Source organism: Danio rerio, chromosome 2 (genome assembly GCF_052040795.2).
Source record: "Danio rerio strain M-AB ecotype USA chromosome 2, GRCz13ab, whole genome shotgun sequence".
NCBI lineage: Eukaryota > Metazoa > Chordata > Actinopteri > Cypriniformes > Danionidae > Danio > Danio rerio.
The window spans coordinates 38306996-38326905 of NC_141022.1; the positions used below are offsets into that span (position 1 = coordinate 38306996).

At 36.1% G+C, this 19910-nt stretch overlaps 1 protein-coding gene across 7 annotated transcripts in view; it reads left to right on the forward strand.

Moving 5' to 3' along the window:
* The window catches only part of astn1 (astrotactin 1), a 414746-nt gene that overhangs the window by 385913 nt on the left and 8923 nt on the right, over window positions 1–19910 (forward strand). For 6 of the 7 annotated variants that reach the window (XM_087241082.1, XM_087241083.1, XM_087241084.1 and 3 more), the window contains 3 exons: window positions 8616–8748; window positions 16490–16590; window positions 16674–16857. In XM_087241082.1, coding sequence (XP_087097208.1) covers window positions 8616–8748; window positions 16490–16590; window positions 16674–16857 — 418 coding nt within the window. Of the gene's footprint in view, window positions 1–8615; window positions 8749–16489; window positions 16591–16673; window positions 16858–16970; window positions 17858–19910 lie in introns of those variants that run through there. The other variant, XM_087241086.1, reaches the window with a different exon arrangement.

Sequence of the window (19910 nt, forward strand, 5' to 3'; positions counted from 1 at the left end):
TTATTAATACCTGTCAATGCACCTTTTGGCAGTTAATAGTAACTTTTATAGTAGCTGGTGCATTTTGTTTATTTTTTCTAAATGTAGTTGTTCACTAAATAATTTCCAATTGTTTTCAATAAAAGTTATTTTTTTATCCCAACTGATTATTGTCTACATTCAGTTTTTATTAAAAATACCAAATTCAAACAATCTTGTTCTTAATCTTATCAGTGTGAACAACTGTGGTAGTAAATTAGGTGAAAACTCTGTAGGTTTTTTTTTTTTTTACACCTTTTATGCTCTCTCATTTTATGTGCCTATTGCTGTTATTGTTTATTATGCCCATACTGTTTGTTTGTTTGTTTGTTTGTTTGTTTGTTTTTTCTCTGTAAAGCACTTTGTGCAGCCTTGTGGCAGTTGGAAACGTGCTATATAAATAAATTTATATAACTTGAACTTAAACTTGAAAAGTATTTTCCATTATTCATTCATTTTACTTCAGCTTAGTCTCTATTACAGAGGTCGCCAAAGCGGAATGAGCCACCAAATATTCCGGCATATGTTTTACGCATTAATGGGAAACACCCATACACATACTCATACACTACGGCCAATTTAGCTTACCCAGTTCACATATACTGTAGCGCATGTCTTTGGACTGTGCAAACAAGAGCACCCATAGGAAGCCCACGCCAATACGAGAGAGCAAACTGCACACAGAAACGCCAACTGGCCCAGCCATTGTTATTGCAGAACAAAACCCAGCATGCTTATCAGCAGCTGTTTTATAAAACAAAATGCCTTCATTCTGCAATAACAACTGGCTAGATGTACATTATGCCACTGAGAATAAATATTTTACTAGCTCTTTAATTAAATGTCATGCTTGAAAATCTTTGGAATGTCATGATTAACCAATCAGAATCAAGTATAAAGCCATGTGATGTTGGGTTGCTCACAATGGATTTATGTTGGAACAACATAAAGGAGTTAAGTTAGCTTATTTATTAAATCACTCGCTTAAACTCTGGGACCCAGTACTGGTTCTGTGACGTCATTTACTTATGCATTCTTTGATTTTTAAAGTTCCGTACTGGCCCAGTACCCCTATAAGTGGTTCCGTTCTCTCATAAGTTGCACTATAATAATCGATTATGATAGAGGCATTTTTCTATTTTCTTATGATTACTGTCAAGTGCACAAACCAAAAAAGTACACCTTCAAATTTGAGTTTACAAAAAAATAAAGTGATTCTTTTTGGAGGGGTTTATTATAACACAGACAGCATATACAAATATTTTCATCATTTTCAAAAGGCTTTTATGAAAATTCAAAGGGTTTTCTTTAAAATGATAACAATTGTTTGCATTTACACCCCTGCATGTGGATTTTTCAATTCAGTTTCAAAGACTTTTCTATTGCCAGTGAATAAAACAAGGACTTTAATTTTACATTCAACAAGACACAACCAATGTTGTCACCATGGGACAGATATATGAAAAATATATGTTACGAGAAGGATCACTTTCTACAGCAGACATACAAACAGAGGTCGCAGTAAACAACAAGCAATATATGATGTAAGCAGGTAGCTGCTTGCACAAACGTATTTTTAAGATTTAAGAGTTAAATCTCTTGTTCCAGCACATCCCAAAGGTGCTCAACTTGATTGAGAAGCTGGTGACTGTGGAGGCATTTTAGTGCAGTATATTAAACTCATTGCCATGAAGTGAGTCAAGAAACCAGTTTGAGATTATTCAAACTTTGTCACACAGCACAGCATATACAAGTTATCCTCCTGGAAGTAACCATCACAAGAATACACTGTGGGAGGGACATAAAGGGATGGATACTGTCTGAAACAGTACTCGGGTAGACTATGCTGTTAAATAATTGTAGCGTACAGTCCACAGATAAAATTTCTTATTGATTTTATCACGGTCCAACAGAACGGTTTTACGACTCCTGGCTCCAAGAAGTCTGGATTTTCGTGACAGCTTAAGTTGTTCAGGGGGCCTGGATAGATAAGCAGGAAAACTTCAAAGACATTCCTTTCGAAATACCCTCACACACACACATACACCCCCACGAGGCTGTTCCGACAGAAAGAAAATGAACTCATCAAATCCAGAACCAGCACAAAACCAATGTGTTATGTTTTGTAAACCTTGTATCTCATTTCTGACTTTTCTTACCGGTGTAACCTCTCTTTATTCTGTATGCATGTTCCATTCAGGCCTTTTTAAAAGCATCAATGATGTAAAAATATGGGAACTATGTTAATGTACCTTTAATGTGATGTACTTGTAGAGTGTTTGGTGTCAATAGAATGCCCTCGACATTTTATAACACATGATGCATAGATCGAGACCATAACTCGCATTGCTTTATTCTTTAAAGCCCTGTATTAAACGCGTGTCTGCATGCTTTAGGCGGGCGCTCAAATTTGCATACGCGCAGCCCAGAGACAAAGGAAGGTTCGCGCGCAAACTTTCCCCTGAAATCATTGGTCAGAATGCTGTACGGGTTGTCACGTGACCCGCAGGTATAAGCACACTTTCCCCCAAACATCTGGGCAGAAAGAGAACGTCCCAAAAGAAGAACATCATTGTCGGTGGCCTTCGGGCCACACGTGGCTTCCTAAGCCGCATGGACTTTTTCCCGCCACGTTTTCTTTATTTTCCGGCAAAGTAAATTCAGTTTAAAGTTTGCGATCGTGTTCGTCCGAACTGCATTACAAACTCCACGCATCAAAGGACATCAAGAGTAGTTTTCATCACGACGGAAGAGAGACGCATAAAAGAGACCTCCAGACATGAAAAACCAGGTGATTTTAGTTATGCGATTAAGCTGTGCCCCTTTTATCAAAAAGGTGTTTTTTTATATAACCTTGGTGGTCCTTAATGGTGCGTGTAAAACTGAAAGTTTTGTCACTCTTTAATCTGAAATCTATATTTTCTAGCTTTACTATTTCTCTTTGCTGTTACACGTTCTATAGACCCGACATCTCCACGTGGTTTACCTTTGTTTTGTGTTTAATGTATGTTTGTGCGTTTGTTTGTTCGTTACGTCTGACTAGTCAATAAATTCCATTATAATCAAGTGAATTGTATTGTTTGCCTCACGAGAAAATGTCACTGAAATACAGATTCCCATGCCTAGCTATTATAAGTTGTTTAAAACTTTTGAATGATTAATCTACTTCACAAGAAGTAGCAATTAAATTCCCTTTTTCTAAATGAATAGATTACAGTGTCCACTCGGAAGAGCGGCGGCTCTGCTTGTGTTCGTTTGGTCAAATTAACAATAAATTGATCCGGAATATTAATTATTAATAATAATTCGTTATTGTTGATAATTAATATTCATAATCTGGGAATCCGCTCAGTCGCGCGAGCATGATCATTTACAATCATATGTTTCTTTGACCAAACTGACTGAAGCTTAAGCCGGAATATTAATAATTAAGAATAAACCGTTATTGTTGATTATTAATATTCATAAAATGAGCTAATTTCATGTTACATAATGTTCAGTTGGTACTAAGACAGAAAATATCCTACACATTACATCAGAAACCTCTTGAATTCTTTATATAACCCATGACGGATCAATGCTTTTATGTTGTTTACACCCAATAGTGACTCTACCATTTGAATGTTTCGGCAGAAGTTGATACACATGAGATGAGGCAACCTTTCTTCAGTCTCTTATTGTGTAATTTTAGAAACCCTATGTGAATTGTAGCCTCAGTTTCCATGTTCTTAACTGACTGGAGTGAGGAGTTTGCTCTTGTAAATGTGTAGTCTTCAGAGATGCTGTTCTGCAGACCTTGGTTGTAACAAGTGTTTTTGTTTGGACCATTGACCTGTGGGATCAACAAGATATTTTCACTCAGTGGATGTTTTCAGACCTTTATCTGCATCTTAGAGATGGTTGCTCATGAAAAACTTAGCAGATCAGCGGCTTATGAAATACTCAGATAAATCTGTCCGCCACCAACAACCAAGTCAAAATCACCTTAAGGGCACCTATTTTACCCATTTTACAATATGTAAGATAAGCCTTTGGTGTCTCCAGAATGTGTCTGTAAAGTTTTGGGTCTGTTTTGAGCATAACATGCGTTAGAGACTCATCTCACAATCCCTTTAAAAGTCAGTTGTGACGCACCATAACACATTTGCTATTTACATGGCGACTTTGTAAGTGAAAAAATTGAAAGCCCTAGCGAGAAAACAGTTAAATAGACCATCTGCAGCGTGAGGATAAAGAATAAGTATCCTCCATTTGACCTCTTTAGTTTCTCTTTCTCTTCACTTACTCTTTCAATTTTGTGGATAAGGAAACAGTGTTGTACGCACTCAACTGAAGACATTCATTAGCCTACATAATTAATTTTGTTTAAGTGCAAAGATTTGTTTCAAAACGATTTCTAAATTAATTTCTAATTTCCAGCAAATGAATAAATGGTCCAAAACCCAACAGGTAGACAAATATAAGCTTGTTTTAAATAAAACAAATATAAAAATGTATGTAAATAATAATAATAATAATCGCCTAGGGTGGCAGAATAGAGAGGGCGGCTCTCAGGTATACCCGCTTGTAGGGCGGCAGTATAGAGAAGGCGGCGTCCCCGACACTACCACCCGCACCCTCAGTTATATCCCCACCTTCACGTTAGGGTTGAGGGTGGCATTACCGTCCTTTGCCTAGAGCAGCAGTTCAGCTTGCTCCGGCCCTGGCTCTGTGCTGGACTTTAAACCTGTTTTCAGTCGGTCAATTGTGCAGTCTATTTTAGTTCCTTAAAATAGCAACGCACCAACAATGCTCCTTAGCACACCTCCTTTCTAGACCGGCACACCCATCAGTGCACAAAGCGGTGCTAATAAATTTGCTGTTTAAATAATTGGTGCAAAACGGGAAAACTACACTAGCGTTGGTTTTAAAATAGCAACACTTGCGCCTTATTGCTCTGGGTGCGTGAAAGGACCCTAACTGATCATTTCATGTATTTGTGTGGGGTTTATTCAAGCCTTTCTGAAACAATGAGTGACACACAAATGCAGTTAGCAGTACACAAACACACATGTGTGCGTTTACTGACACCATGCGGCCGTGGTGATTATAGCAGTCGAGAATTACATAGCAATTTTACTGTCTTTATTACAAACATGCTGTTTTAAAAACGTTTTAAACTTATACAAATCGCAGAGAGTTAGAACAGATATTTTAATCCCAGTTTATTTGCAAAAAACTGTTCTGTATACATGTTTTTATAGAAACATGGCGCCTGTCAATCAATTCGGTGGGCAGGGAAAATCGTACTTCTACGTTATGTGGTGGTGAGCCTCAAAATCACTGGGATTTGGGTTCTATTTTAGTGTCAAGACATATAAAATTTTTAAAAAGAAAAAAAAAAACTTGTTGGGTTTATATCACTTCAATATGACAGTGGACACACTATATCTAACTTTAAAGTTCTCTCCCTTTCAAGTTCCTGTAAAATCAAAGTTATTTTAGATCTTAGCATCAATAGTCTTAATGTTATCTATAAGCTAGTTTGCTCTAAAAGAGTGTTGAAACAATCAAATGCTCTCTAGTATCTGACACTCCTCGCCCCTTGAAAGATGGTATTGCTTCTGAAATTAGTCAAGAAGCATTATAACTTTGCCTAAAACACTTTCAAACACAAGAAAATATTAAACATTGTTGAAACTGTTAATTTGAGCCCCTTATATGTCACGAGTGGAGAAAGCCAGAGGTTTTTAAATGCATTGTGTACAGCACTTCTTTACAGCAACCATCACCAGGGAAAATATATTACGCACACACATTCATGATGACTATAAAGGAGTTTCAAAATTAAATCTGCAACATACAGTTATAGTTTTAATATTGTGAATAGCAATATACAGTACATTAGAGATAAATGATTCAGATTCAGACAGTAGGTAGTGCTGTCGCCTCACAGCAAGAAGGTCGCTGGTTCGAGCCTCGTCTGGGTCAGTTGGCATTTATGTGTGGAGTTTGCATGTTCTCCCTGCATTCGCATGGGTTTCCTCCGGGTGCTCCAGTTTCCCCCACAAGTCCAAAGACATGCGGTACAGGTGAATTAGATAAGCTAAATAGTCCGTAGTCTAAGTGTGTGAATAAGTGTGTATGGATGTTTCCCAGTGATGTGTTGCAGCTGGAAGGGCATCCGTTGCATAAAAACATATGCTGGATAAGTTGGCAGTTTATTCCAATGTGGCGACCCAAGATTAATAAAGGGACTAAGCCAAAAGAAAATAAATGAATGAATGAATAGTGTAAATATAGTTCCCCTTTGGTGTGAATGAAGTCTGCTTTCTTGTTAATGCCAAGTGAACCACCGCAGTGCATAGTTACACGGTTCACTGCAGCACAAAGCGGATCATATGAGTGCATCGACATGGACTACAAAATTTATCGGTCCCATTTGAATTAAACTGAAAGTTGTATTTTAAAGGAGAGAGACAGTCAGTCAGAATCAGAATTTTTATTATACACTGTGGCAGTCACAGTAGCTGTGATATAAACACAACATGATTGGCTGTATTTTATTTATTTATTTAATTGCTATTCTGTGTCCTATCTTAAAGTTTCAATGAAAATTACGTCAAACAGCAAACAAAACTTCGAATTTCAAAGCACTTCGCCTGATCTATAAATTACTTTCATCCATATTTTGGTGGTTTATTCATTCATTCACCTAGACTGCAGCTCTCCACAAGACATTTTGCCATATGAGAAATGGTCATGCTAACCGAGCCAGGTTTCTCCCAGGGTTTTTTTTCCTTCACTTTTGCTGATAGGTAAAGTTTTTTTTCCTCGCCACTTTTGCCACTGGCTTGCATAGTTCGGGACTTGTAGAGCTGCGCATCGATGGATTACTCTTCAGTGTTTGGACTCCCAGCAGTGAACACTAAAACACATTGAACTGAACTGAGCTAATCTAAACTGAACTACACTGTTTACATTCACTATAACCTTCTATGTGAAGCTGCTTTGACACAATCTACATTGTAAAAGTGCTATACGAATAAAAATGAATTTAATTGAATTAAATAAATTTTTTTCAGGGGTCGCCACTGCGCAATGAACCACCAACTTATCCAGCATATGTTTTACGCAGCGAATGCTCTTCCAGCTGCAACCCCGTACTGGGAAAAACCCATACACACTCTTTCTCACAAATACACCATGGACAGTTTAGCTTATTCAATTCACCTATAGCACATCTCTTTGGATTCTGGGGAAACCGGAGCACAAGAGGAAACCCACGTGAACACGGGGAGAACATGCAAACTCCACACAGAAATGCCAACTGAGCCAGCTGGGAATCAGTGACCTTCTTGCTGTGAGGCGATTGTACTACCCACTGTGCTACTGTGATGCCCTCTGATGGTTTATTTAGCAGATAATGTCAACCACGTCTGCATCTTTTAATGCACAGAGATCCCTCCATGTGATTGGCTAACAACTGAACAGGTGTAGACAATTAAGTGAACAGCTAAGGAACTTCCTCCATTACTTTTCCCATTCAGTATTTTTTCCCGAACGTAAATAAGCTTAAAACGCTCATGTGTTCCTCACATCGTAAACGACAAGCGATTTAATATCTCATAAAAACACACTTGCGAAATTTTCCACACACATCAAAGTTTAATTACCCTTTTACAACATTTCACCTTAAAAACATAAAACAGAGATGCTGGAGTTTACGGAACTATATATGACTGGATAAATATGACCTGAAGTGCTTAGTCCCTCACAATGTCACTTTTCATTAATGTCCTAGCACATGTTCTCCTCCACAAGCACTGTAAATACTTACTGGTGACAGCAAGCTCATAATCACACACACACACACACTTTACCCCTCCTCGTTTATCCTGGCATCATGTTCTCTGGTATTTTTTGAAGAGGAGGCCTCCAGGAAGACAAGCAGGGCGACCACTGCTTTTAAAAGCTTCCCCATCCCCAGGCGGGAGGTTTCTCTTTGCTATGAAAGGCACACGAGGCCCCCGTTCTCATGTCCTGTGACGCATGCAGGCCAGCTGGGCAAACAGTCGTCCCGTCCGCTTCCTAATAGGAACAGCAAAGTACATCAGGCCCACCAGAGTCTTCTGTATGGGCTCTTTATATGGTTTTAGATGGCTGACAGTCATGTGAAATCGTCTTATGTGAAATCAAACCACGAGCATCTCTTCCGATTGAAATGCCCAAACCACAGGGTCTCCATCTCTAGAAGCTTCTAGAAGGGAGACACTTGTGTTTATAGCAGCAGGTTAGAGTCAGGCTGGATTAAGGGAAATCCTCATGTAGAAAAAAAAAACACAGTCCTGTGTTCCCATTGCAGAGGCTTTCCTGGAAGATGGGCTGTTTTGCTGATGGCTCATGGTTGTCTTCTAATGACTAGGCATGCATGGATTCTGTGCACTCAGAAATTCACAAACAATTTCTGAAAACAGAAAACTCCACAGCAGAACAGCCTTGTCATACAATCTATTATCTGTATATAAATGTATATATCTTTTTTTCTGTGTTAATGTGCATTTGTTTTTATTTATATTATTAAGTTAAAAAAAAATGTTCTTGCTGTTGTTTTATAGAGACAATGTTGAGTTTTGTGGATGACATCATGTCAGGGGCCAAATCCCCGTGTGTGATGCTTGGAGACATTCCCGATCCTCTGTCTTCAATCTCCTTGATCATTCGCTGCCTGGAGCCGGACACCACCTACATGTGAGTTCCTCCTTCTGTAAATGGCACACAAAACACTCCTCATTCACTGGTTAATTTCAGAAGATATATTATATAAGTTGGTTTGGGAGCTGGGTCTATTCTACGCAAGCTATGGTGAATTTCACCTTAATATTTTAGCGTGGATGTATACCTGAATGGTGAGCCATATGACAAATACTGCCCTTCTGAATCAAATCAGCATGATGCCTGACTTTAACTGCAGTTCGGCAGTTTCACTTTAACTCATGAACATTTCATTCATGCCACAGTGACAAACTTAATCAGACGCAAATAAGGGAGAAGGACTGGTGAGAGTGTTATGGAATTTCATAACACTAATATATGCACACTCCACGGGTCTTAATTCAATTTCTGTTTAGTTCAGTTTGTTTATTTAGGCCTACAGTTCAGAATTCATGTTTAACTGAATAAACAGTTCGTAAACACAAGTACATCTTATTGAACATCATTTATTTTCATCATCAATTATCATAGTAGAACAGTTCCTAATGCAATTTGGAAACAGGATATGAGCCCCTGGTCTAATGCACCACCTGGTTCAAGAAACCCATTCTCAAAGAATTAATATTTGGGGAGCACACATTTTTTTAATTCCTTCGGCAGAATTCAATTGAGCTGTTTTAATCTAGATTAATCTAGATTAATTCCGAGATTAATCTAGATAAAAAAGTAATCTATGCCTATCTATTATATATATATATATATATATATATATATATATATATATATATATATATATATATATATATATATATATATATATATATATATATATATATAATTATTATTATATTTTGACCATATTATTATATATTTTTTCTTTATTATTATTTTTTTACCATATTATTATTATTATTATTATTATTATTATTATTATTATTATAGTTTTAAAAAAATCCACCAAAACCTCTGTTTTGTCTTTTAGTCAGTAAGACAAAACACTAAACACTGAGGCCCCAGTTTTTGGCTGCCAGGTTGACTTGGACATTGAACTGACGTGAAGTTGCATGTCTTCAGTCACATGAGGGAATTTAATATCTGCGTGAGCCCAAGCAATTATATCTAACAAAGGCTGTGAGGCTGTGAAAATCCTATAATGATTTGTGTAAAATATGTCTGGAGTATTTCCTCCCATGTCAATTTTCCAATATCAGTAGTTGACTTCGATTGCGCTGTTCACTAAATAGCTTGGCAGGTGAAAAAAAAATCTTGGAACGTATAATTGATCTAATCATTGCTTTTATGTAAAAGCATTTGTTAAGTGTGTTCAGACGCCCTTGGAGAGGTATTACATCTTTTTCTCAAGAACTTTCATTTTTGTGCCATGGGGAAGAACATGGTCTGCTCACCCAGTAAAACAGACTCAATTTGGGTTAGTTTTTATACATTCTTCAGATACATCTGGGGAAACATTTCATTCTCTGGAAGAGTTTGAAAGTGCGTCAAAGGGTGCACCTTTGCTGTAATAGCAGAAACAGCATAGGGAAGATTGATTTGCTGAACAGGGCTACTTACAACATGAAAAGGTTCAAGTAACCGTTTGATTTTAGCAGTCTATTGTGAGTGTAGATCAAAGAAGGAAAAAAGGAAATGTTATTATTATTATTATTATTATTATTAATATTATTATTATGCTTATTATTACTACTACTACTACTACTACTACTACTACTATTAATATTATTTAACATTATCTTGAAAGAAATTCTTATTAAATAAATATTTTAATTAGAATTATTTATTACTAGTAGTAGTATCCCCAAATTCATATAATAACAATAACAATAATAATAATAATAATAAATATTATAATCATCATTATCATCATCATCATCATCATCATCATCATTATTATTATTATTATTATTATTATTATTATTAACATTAATTAACATTCATCTTTGAAATCAGTTGTCAATAAATAAAATATTTTTTTATTAAGAATTATTTATAGATTTTGCTTATATGGAAAAATACAAAACAACAATGTAACATTTATTGTTATATAATGTACTAATTATAATATATATATATATATATATATATATATATATATATATATATATATATATATATATATTTTTTTTTTTTTTTTTTTTTTTTTTGACCTCTTCTTTTATCATTTTTGAGAGCAACATTTACTGTTGTCTTCAAACATCTTGTGATAATTGTGCCTGCATTTGAAACTGCTGTATGTTCCTCCTCCCTAATAACCTGTGAGGTCTTCAAGCACGTGTGTGAGCAGTGTTTCTCGCTCTGCTCTGTTCAGTTGCAGAAGCTTTATTTTGACTGCTCTGATGTCCTGCACTGCTCGTCCCACACACATGCAGAGTTACACGCAGGGCCCGCTGGAGACATTACACAGCCCATAGTTCTCCTTAGTGCACTTCTTTCCAAATGTTTCTGATTGTTGACCGATGCTCTTTCGATTATTTATGGACCTGTTCAGTATTATTGTCAGATTCATTTCAGAGTTGTGTTGTTCAAAGTTTCTGAAAAGATACACTGGGGTACAAAGGTCTGAGGCTGATTCTTTTGTGCATTGTTTGCCTTTCTAGTTTTGGATGCATTACAAACATTGTTTTTAAATACAAACCTTACTTAATTGCATTATTGTCAACTAAATCTAACATTAAAACATTACGTATTTTTTGTTACATGGAATAAATAAACTTTTACTGATAAAATCCTTTTTTATTTCAGCTGGTTGGCAAGAACATATATTATGTTAATATAATATTATTAAAACAAATATAAATTAACAAATACACCAATTATATAAAATATACACTCACCGGCCACTTTATTAGGTACACCTTACTAGTACCAGGTTGGACCTCCAACTGCCTTCAAAACTGCCTTAATCCTTCATAGCATAGATTCAACAAAGTACTGGAAATATTCCTCAGAGATTTTGGTCCATATTAACATGATAGGATGAAACAGTTGCTGTAGATTTGTTGGCTACACATCCATGATGTGAATCTTCCTTACCATCACATCCCAAAAGTACTCTATTGGATTGAGAACTGGAGACTGTGGAGGTCATTTGAGTACAGTGAACTCATTGTCATTTCAAGAAAACAGTCTGAGATGATTCGCGCTTCAGGACATTACGCGTTATCCTGCTAAAAGTAGCCATCAAAAGATTGGTACACTGCGGTCATAAAGGGGTGGACATGGTCAGCGACAGTATTCAGATAGGCTATAGCATTGACATGATGCTTAGTTGGTACTAATTGGCCCAAAGTGTGGCAAGAAAATATCCCCCACTCCATTACACCACCACTACCAGCCTGAACTATTGATACAAGGCAGGATGGATCCATGCTTTTATATTGTTAATGCCAAATTCTGACCCTACCATCCAAATTTCGCAGAAGAAGTCGAGACTCATCAGACTGCTAGCTTATCCGCCTCAAAATTGGACATGTTGTGTGCTCAGAGATGCTCTTCTGATTACCTTGGTTGTAACGAGTGGTTATTTGAGTTCCTGTTGCCTTTCTATAAACTCAAACAAGTCTGGTCATTTTCCTGTGACCTCTTGCATCAACAAGGCATTTGTGTCCACAGAACTGCCGCTCACTGGAAATTTTTCGGACCATTCTCTGTAAATTATAGAGATGGTTGTGTGTGAAAATCCCAGTAGATCAGCAGTTTCTGAAATACTCAGACCACCTATCTGGCACCAACATCCATGCCATGTTCAAAGTCACTTAAATCAGCTTTCTTCCCATTCTGATGCTCGGTTTGAACTGCAGCATTTTGTCTTGATAATGTCTACATTCCTAAATGCATTAAGGTGCTGCCATGTGGTTGACTGATTAGAAATTTGTGTTAACTAGCAGTTGGACAAAAAAGTGGCCACTGAGTGTATATGCATATATAAAAATATAAAAACACATACACAGACCTTAGTGGGACTGTTTTTTTTAAAGAAAATCAATTTATGAAACAGACTAAATACTTGACATTTTAATTCAGTTAAAACCACAATGACTACAACAAAAATAAAACTATGACCAGAGTCTTTTAAAGCCCACGGCCCCCACGCGCCTCTTTCACTCTCCCCCGCAGAGGGATAAGTCGAGGGGGGTCGAGACCAGCCGGGTACCCGTCGGGAGCCTGCGACGCCGACCTTCGGATCACCGAAACACCTCTTCTTCCCACGCCACCGACCCCAACAAACAGACAAACAATCAAACACATAAATAAATAAAAAAATAAATAAACAAACAAACAAAATATTTTTTATATATATTATTATATATTGTTTATATCTGGATTTTCCTTGTAGTTAGTTTATATCAATCAAGTTGTTTTTTTTTATAATAATTAAAAAAAAACTTTTTTAATTTAATTTCATTTTAAACTACAAGCATAAAGACTTTCTTGATACTTTATTTCAGTTGTTTTATTCTGTTTTTTTTTGTTGTTGTTGTTTTTTTTTTTCAGAAAAAAGAGCCGAAACTATGTGTAGGACCCAGGACAATATTTTAAACTTAACCTTTATCAAAACAGATGTATGAAATCATTGTTTGGAAGTTTAACTATTTTTTTCTTTTTTTTAATGCAACTCTTAAAGACTATACTTTCATACCGCCAATTACACGCAGCTCTTTTATTCGTAAATCACGCACATGAGAGCCACTTGTGTATTTATACCCCACACGCACCTTCAACGTGATCTCACCAAAGCAGAGTGCAGGTGGCGGCTGTGTCTGATCTCCTCCACTAGATGGAGATAGAGTTCCAGCTAAACTTCAGTCATAGAGTGAGTGAGTGCTAGTACACACATCGAGCACAGCTGGTTGCTATTGTTCAACTTCAGTTGTCTGCACTTAAGAGATCTTCAAATCAAAGCCATGAGCCCAAGGTAAACTCATGCTTATGTAATGGGAGTGGTGCAGTCATGCATTTTGATTTTAATGGTGGTATATGCTGTTATATGATTACATAATTCACACACTGAAACAATTTGTTGACTCTGAACTTCAAAAGAGTCCTAAAAAGGTAATGGTTCATAATTTCCGAGATCTATTTGAAAGTGTTATTTCCAACTCAACTTAGGAAGCTGTCCAGATACACTTAATTATTCGTTTAACCTTAACCTCGACTTTGGTTTGGTAAAAGTTATTGTTTGACATGCTAAATTAGTGGTTGTAGCAGTATAGCAGTAGTGTTTTTTCTTAATGGGAAATCATAGTTGTTTGTTAGCATACATTTTGAGCTGTGGTGCTTATGTTGGAAATTGAGGTAAAGTTGGTTTTATATTCACACATTCGTTCATTGACAACTTATGACATTGTCCCTGTATTGTTTACCATGGTAAATCAGAATGTGTGAAAATAAAACAAACTTTACCTCAGTATGTTGCCATTCAACATTCATATCTGACCTGCAGTTTTATTCATAGTCATATTGCAAAATGTCCAAATGTTAAACTACTGTATTTTTGAAGTCAGGAATAACTCATAACAAACAATTAATTTGTTAGCATGGTGGTATTTTGACATTTCTGAGATAACTTCACCAACAAAAGTGGTTTTATAATCTGTTCAGTTATTGTCAGATCTAGCATTTATTTAGCGGTACTGACACAAAACAAAAAGAAAGATTAATTAATTTGGATTTCAAACTTCTTGAATTTTGATTTAGATTTCAAAAGAACATACAAAATGTGTCACTGTGCTTCATGGATATATAGGAAATAATATTTTTTTTTATTCCCCCAGAGTAATGTTAGACATTTAGATAGAGTTTGTTTTATATTCGCATATTTAGACTTTCTCCTGAATTATATATTTTCAGGAAAATAAATATTTTCTGCTAATTCTAAGTAGAGAAATCAAACTAGCAGGTGATGGCTATCAAAGTACAATATTATTCACAGTCAAATAAATACTGCTACCATTAATGTAGTCATATATTTACTTGTGATTTCAGGCAGAATATTCAAAGTACCATGGTAAACAATATAGGGAGCATTTCACATGTTGTCATTGAACAAAAGTGTTAATATAAAACCAGCATTACCTCAGTATGTTACACTTACCTTTGTTTGAAATTGTAAATGTAAAGCTGAAAATGTAAAGCTTACACAGGCAGTTCACATAAAAATGAAAATTTCCTTATCATTTACTCATACTTATTTTAAAAAAAAGTTGGTCCAAAACATACCATAGAAGAGAATGGTTGCTTTTTTCTAATATTTTTCAGTATGTCTTGCATTGTGAAAATGAAACCACATTGAAATGAACTAAACTAAAGTTCAACTCTGAAAACTGGACTGACAGTTTCAGTTTACTAGAACTTCTACTGTATGTTAAGCTGTTTCGACACAATTTTCATTGTAAAAGTGTTATAGAAATAAACTTGAATTGAATTGAATTGAATTCCACTGGCATTGTACATTCTTAATCTAGGGCGGCACAATATTGGAAAAACCTAACATTGAGATATTTTGTTATTCTGCAATAGATATATTTTGATATGAATACAATTTCATTAGGTGACTTAATTATCTTTGGAAAGAACTGATCATTTTTTATTGATTGGGATGATTCTGTAGTGGAAGTGCATCTGCATGAAATCTAATAAACAGTATAAAAACAATAAAGAATACATACAATTGACTGTTTAAGCATTTTCCGAGTCTAACAATATTCAGGTGTAGTAATTGAAAAATGAAAAGTAATTCAGTAAAATAAATCGTTATTAAAATTAAAAATGGTACAATTTCTTAATACAAAAAAAAAAAAAAACATAGTCACAGGCCTCAAAAAAGCATTGAGTTTACAAACTCAACATTGCATATCCTGCGATGTGACTATTGCCAATGATCGCATTACAAGATCATTGATCAAACGAAATGTTGAGCATTCCTACTTTAATCCGTATTAAAAAGCACTCAAGAGTGGGCATGGCCATTTCTAAAATGAATGTGTTTGGTTTCTGCTATCATCTGCTTCCAGCTATGTTCAACTTGGTAAGACTTTATTTTGATGTTTCCTGTTGCATATTTTGTTGACTAAAAATTGCATCGCAACTACATGCCAATTACTTCTCACTTAAATATTATGCCGCAGTTTTTGCTTGCGGAATTTTATTGTACGACGCTGCGAAAAGGGACAAGATTAAACAAGATGATTAGACGTTAAAAAAACGAGTGATTGGTCCATGTTTTAAATTTCTGTTCAAAAAGGTCATGTTTTGATCTTCGATTGCTTTTACGCAATCATATAATGTGATTTCTGTAGGGAGAAAAGGGAGGGAAGTCTGTAGGGAGAAAAGTACAGTGTGACCGCAGCTTTAGTAGACTTTCTGCTTAATATCTGTCAATACTGCTACTTCAACAGACATTTACTGACTATAAGAATCTTTGCAAGTACATGTCAACTTACACTAACCCTAATCTAACAGTCTACCTATAATGTAATGAGAATTAGTTGGCATGTAGATTTAATGTAACTTAAAATCAACAAGATGTGTTAAAGGGACGTTCAAAATAAAGTGATACCGTTAATTTTTGCAAAGTGGTGTATTATTATGCAGCAATTGGTATGTGTTACCATATTGTTGCCTTTAGAATTTGTATCAGTCAGGCTGAGTAAATAGTAAACTGAGTATGGCATGAAAGTTTACTAGCTTATTGAAAAGGGACACAACCTTGCATATAGCAAGCAGAGTAAATGATAAATGTCTAACTGTGCCATGGCAGGTTTCGGCTGTGGGCAGTGGACAACACGGGTCGGCGCTCCAGTCCGAGTGAGGTGACGATCAAAACTCCTTGTCCTGCTGTGGATGATGTCAAGGCTCAAGGTAGAGAGTTGCTTGATTTATGAGTGAACTTTTGGATTAAACACTATTCAGACAGGATCTGATTTGGTTTAATGTCTTTTCAGAAATAGCAGATAAGATTTACAATCTGTTCAACGGCTACACCAGCGGGAAGGAGCAGCAGACGGCCTATAATACACTCATGGATCTGGGATCACCAACCCTCCACCGAGTTCTATACCACTACAATCAGCGCTACGAGAGTTTTGGAGAGTTCACCTGGCGATGTGAAGATGAACTTGGTCCAAGGTTTGTAAAAACATTTTGAAGTTTTGTTGGAATTCGGAACCCTTGTCATCACCGGTGACTGTGAAGTGCACTGCAGCCAACAACTATTTGTTTGTTTTGTTTTCCCTCACCAGAAAATCTGTCTACAGGCTTTCATAGATGACCTAAGCTCATTTCCATTGCAGTTTTTCTAATTATCCTTTTTGCAAATATCTTAAAAAAAGCACCTGATGTGAGTGTGAAACTTTTTTTGTGGCAAATTTGGGTGTTTTTGTGAAAAATTACATGTTTCCATTTATTAGTAATATACACAATTTAGAGGGTGGTGGAGATCGGCTATTGACGAAAAACAAATATAACATGCTAATTTGTACTTACAGTATATCCCATTTATTATGATCTTACAGCCTCAATGTAAAATTCAAGAATTTACACTTAGATATTGCTTGATAATATTAGCAGGTTTGGCATACTGTCTTTGGAGAGAACTTGGGGGGGGTTCTTCAAAAAACGAAGATAAGGTAGTAATGCTAGACGGGCTATTTATAGTGAGTTTGGATTAGTCTGATTGGCTTACTAATGATTACAGATGGGAGACCAGCCACGATCAATCATATCACATACTTCTCTCAAAATTAGTTTGTGAAACTTTACTAAAAAGTGACCAGTATAAAGGCACAAATTTTTTTTACCACTGAAGGATGCATATGCACAACAAACAAAGGTTTGAGGACACCATGAATGACAACTCCCATAATTACGCACTCATTACCTTTAGCTCATCTATGAACGTGATTACAGTACTTCAAAAGTTCCGTATTCAAAATGCGTTATGATACTAGTATTGAGCAGCATAAGGCTGAATGCCATCAAAGCCATGAAGCAATTGATGATTATAGATGAGCGTGACGCAACATAAGAGCAGCCAAGCTTTATTATTCCACAGTTATCAAAAATAAATTTTGAGCTTATGTTATGATAATGCTTTTCTGTGCAGTCTAATAAAATGCAACATTCATTGAAGCATATTTGGTGTTTACCTGTTTTCTAACAAAACAAACCATAAATTGTGACTTTATTAGCATGGCTACATTGAACACGGTCTGTGTCACTACTTAAAATTACTACTTCAAAACATTTTAGAGTTCATGTAAAGTACATGAGTTAGCAAAATACTTAAAAAATGAAATAAAATAACACTGTTCTTGTGTTTTTTAGATATTAATGAAGTCTTGCATGCTGTGCCCTTAGGACTTCATTAAGGTAGCAACACTGCTAGAGAGTCACAAATTGGCAATTGTGCCACAGTACATACTAGAAAAATAACTTGAAATGGAATTGTATAGTTTGATGCTAGAATATTGCTAAGCTAACTTCACAATCATTTTGTTTTCTTAAAAATGGATACAAATAATTAAGTTAATGAAGTGAAGTGAGCCTTGTCAAGTGTGGTTTCACCCATACTTAAAATTGGTTCTCTGCTTTTAACCCATCCAAGAAGTGAAAGCACGCACACACACACACACACACACACACACACACACACACACACACACACACACACACACACACAGTAGGCACTCACCCAATGCAGTGGGTAGCTATTGCTTTCAACCCCCTGGGAGCAATACGGGGTTTGATGTCTTGCACAGGGGCACCATAGATGGGTATCGAAGGTGGAAAGAGTGAGGTTCATTCAATCCTGCAATCTTCAGTTCCTGCTGGGACCGGGAATTGATCCTGCAACCTTTGGACTACAAGTACAGCACCCTAACCATTATTTCAAAAGCATTTAACACATTCTCCCCCTGAATCAGAATATGCCTACTTCTATACTGTAAATAGTAAGAAAAATAGTATGGGATGTGAAAGTTTGCTTTGATAATTTACTAATTCTAGTGAGATCCTGAAATGTGCATAATGCTTTACCATCCCATGTGGCCACAGCAGAGGATTTGTGAATGGCATTGAAGTGATGCAACTGATGCCGTTGGTCACATGACAGTTACATCAAGGAGACAAGGAGAATTTGATTGTTGCTCCAAATACAAATATTCATGCTAAGATGACCTTTGCAGTGGATCTGTTCTCTGGTGTATGGCAAGCAATTTTTGACACCACTTTGGATTTATTTTTTCACACAAAACGTTATGAGATGCTGCCTTGGAATCCATGTGAGAATGTTACTGTGACGCATTGATTTTTATTGATCGCTATTAAACCCGATATCTTATTTCACAAGCTTTTACATGCTTTTTTATGTTTTGTTTTATTGCTCCTTAAATTACATTGTAAACGCAGATTATTCTATTACAGATTCTAACGTCAGACATCTGATTAGGCTATTTGTGCTAATTAGGTTTAAATTGAACACAATCAAACTGATTACAGTTCATTTAAAGGGATCACCAAGGCATCACGCTGATCACAAAACCGGGTGGTAATCTTTATACACCCTCCAAAACAAACCAAAGACAAATATGGTCTGGATTTTCGAATTGCGCTCAAATGCTTTCTAAACATAGCCATGTGTTCAATATAAAACGTGATAGCTTCCTCATCTGCACAGTAGAGGCAGGTGAGTTTAATTATGGTCATTTGGACAACCATACCTGAGGCCTCGGTTCAAATTAAAAGGTTGCATTTAATGGTCTCCATGTTGCAAGGTTTTCCTTTCTTGCTCTGGGGTTACTGCATTAAAACACGCTGTTATCAAACACTCTCCCGCCCAGAGCGAACCGCTGAGAGGACTTTAACAGTAGCAAAACAGTACAAGATATGAAATCAAATTCAGGACTTACACCATGTCCTAGCAACATGCGACATGATTCCTGGTGTTGCGACACAACAAAAACATATAAATACCAGAGCCATTTAGAAGCGCAGAATAGTGCACTGCTTTCCCAAACAAAATGACTTGTTTATAACCTAATTAATAGTTATTTGACCTCATTAACATTATTAAAAGTAGATGCTAAGTCTCAGTTCTATTGTTCTTACCTAAAGTCTGCCTGAACCAAAAGTTGCAGAGACTTTTATATTAGATGTTGATGTGCTTGCTAGCCACAGCCATA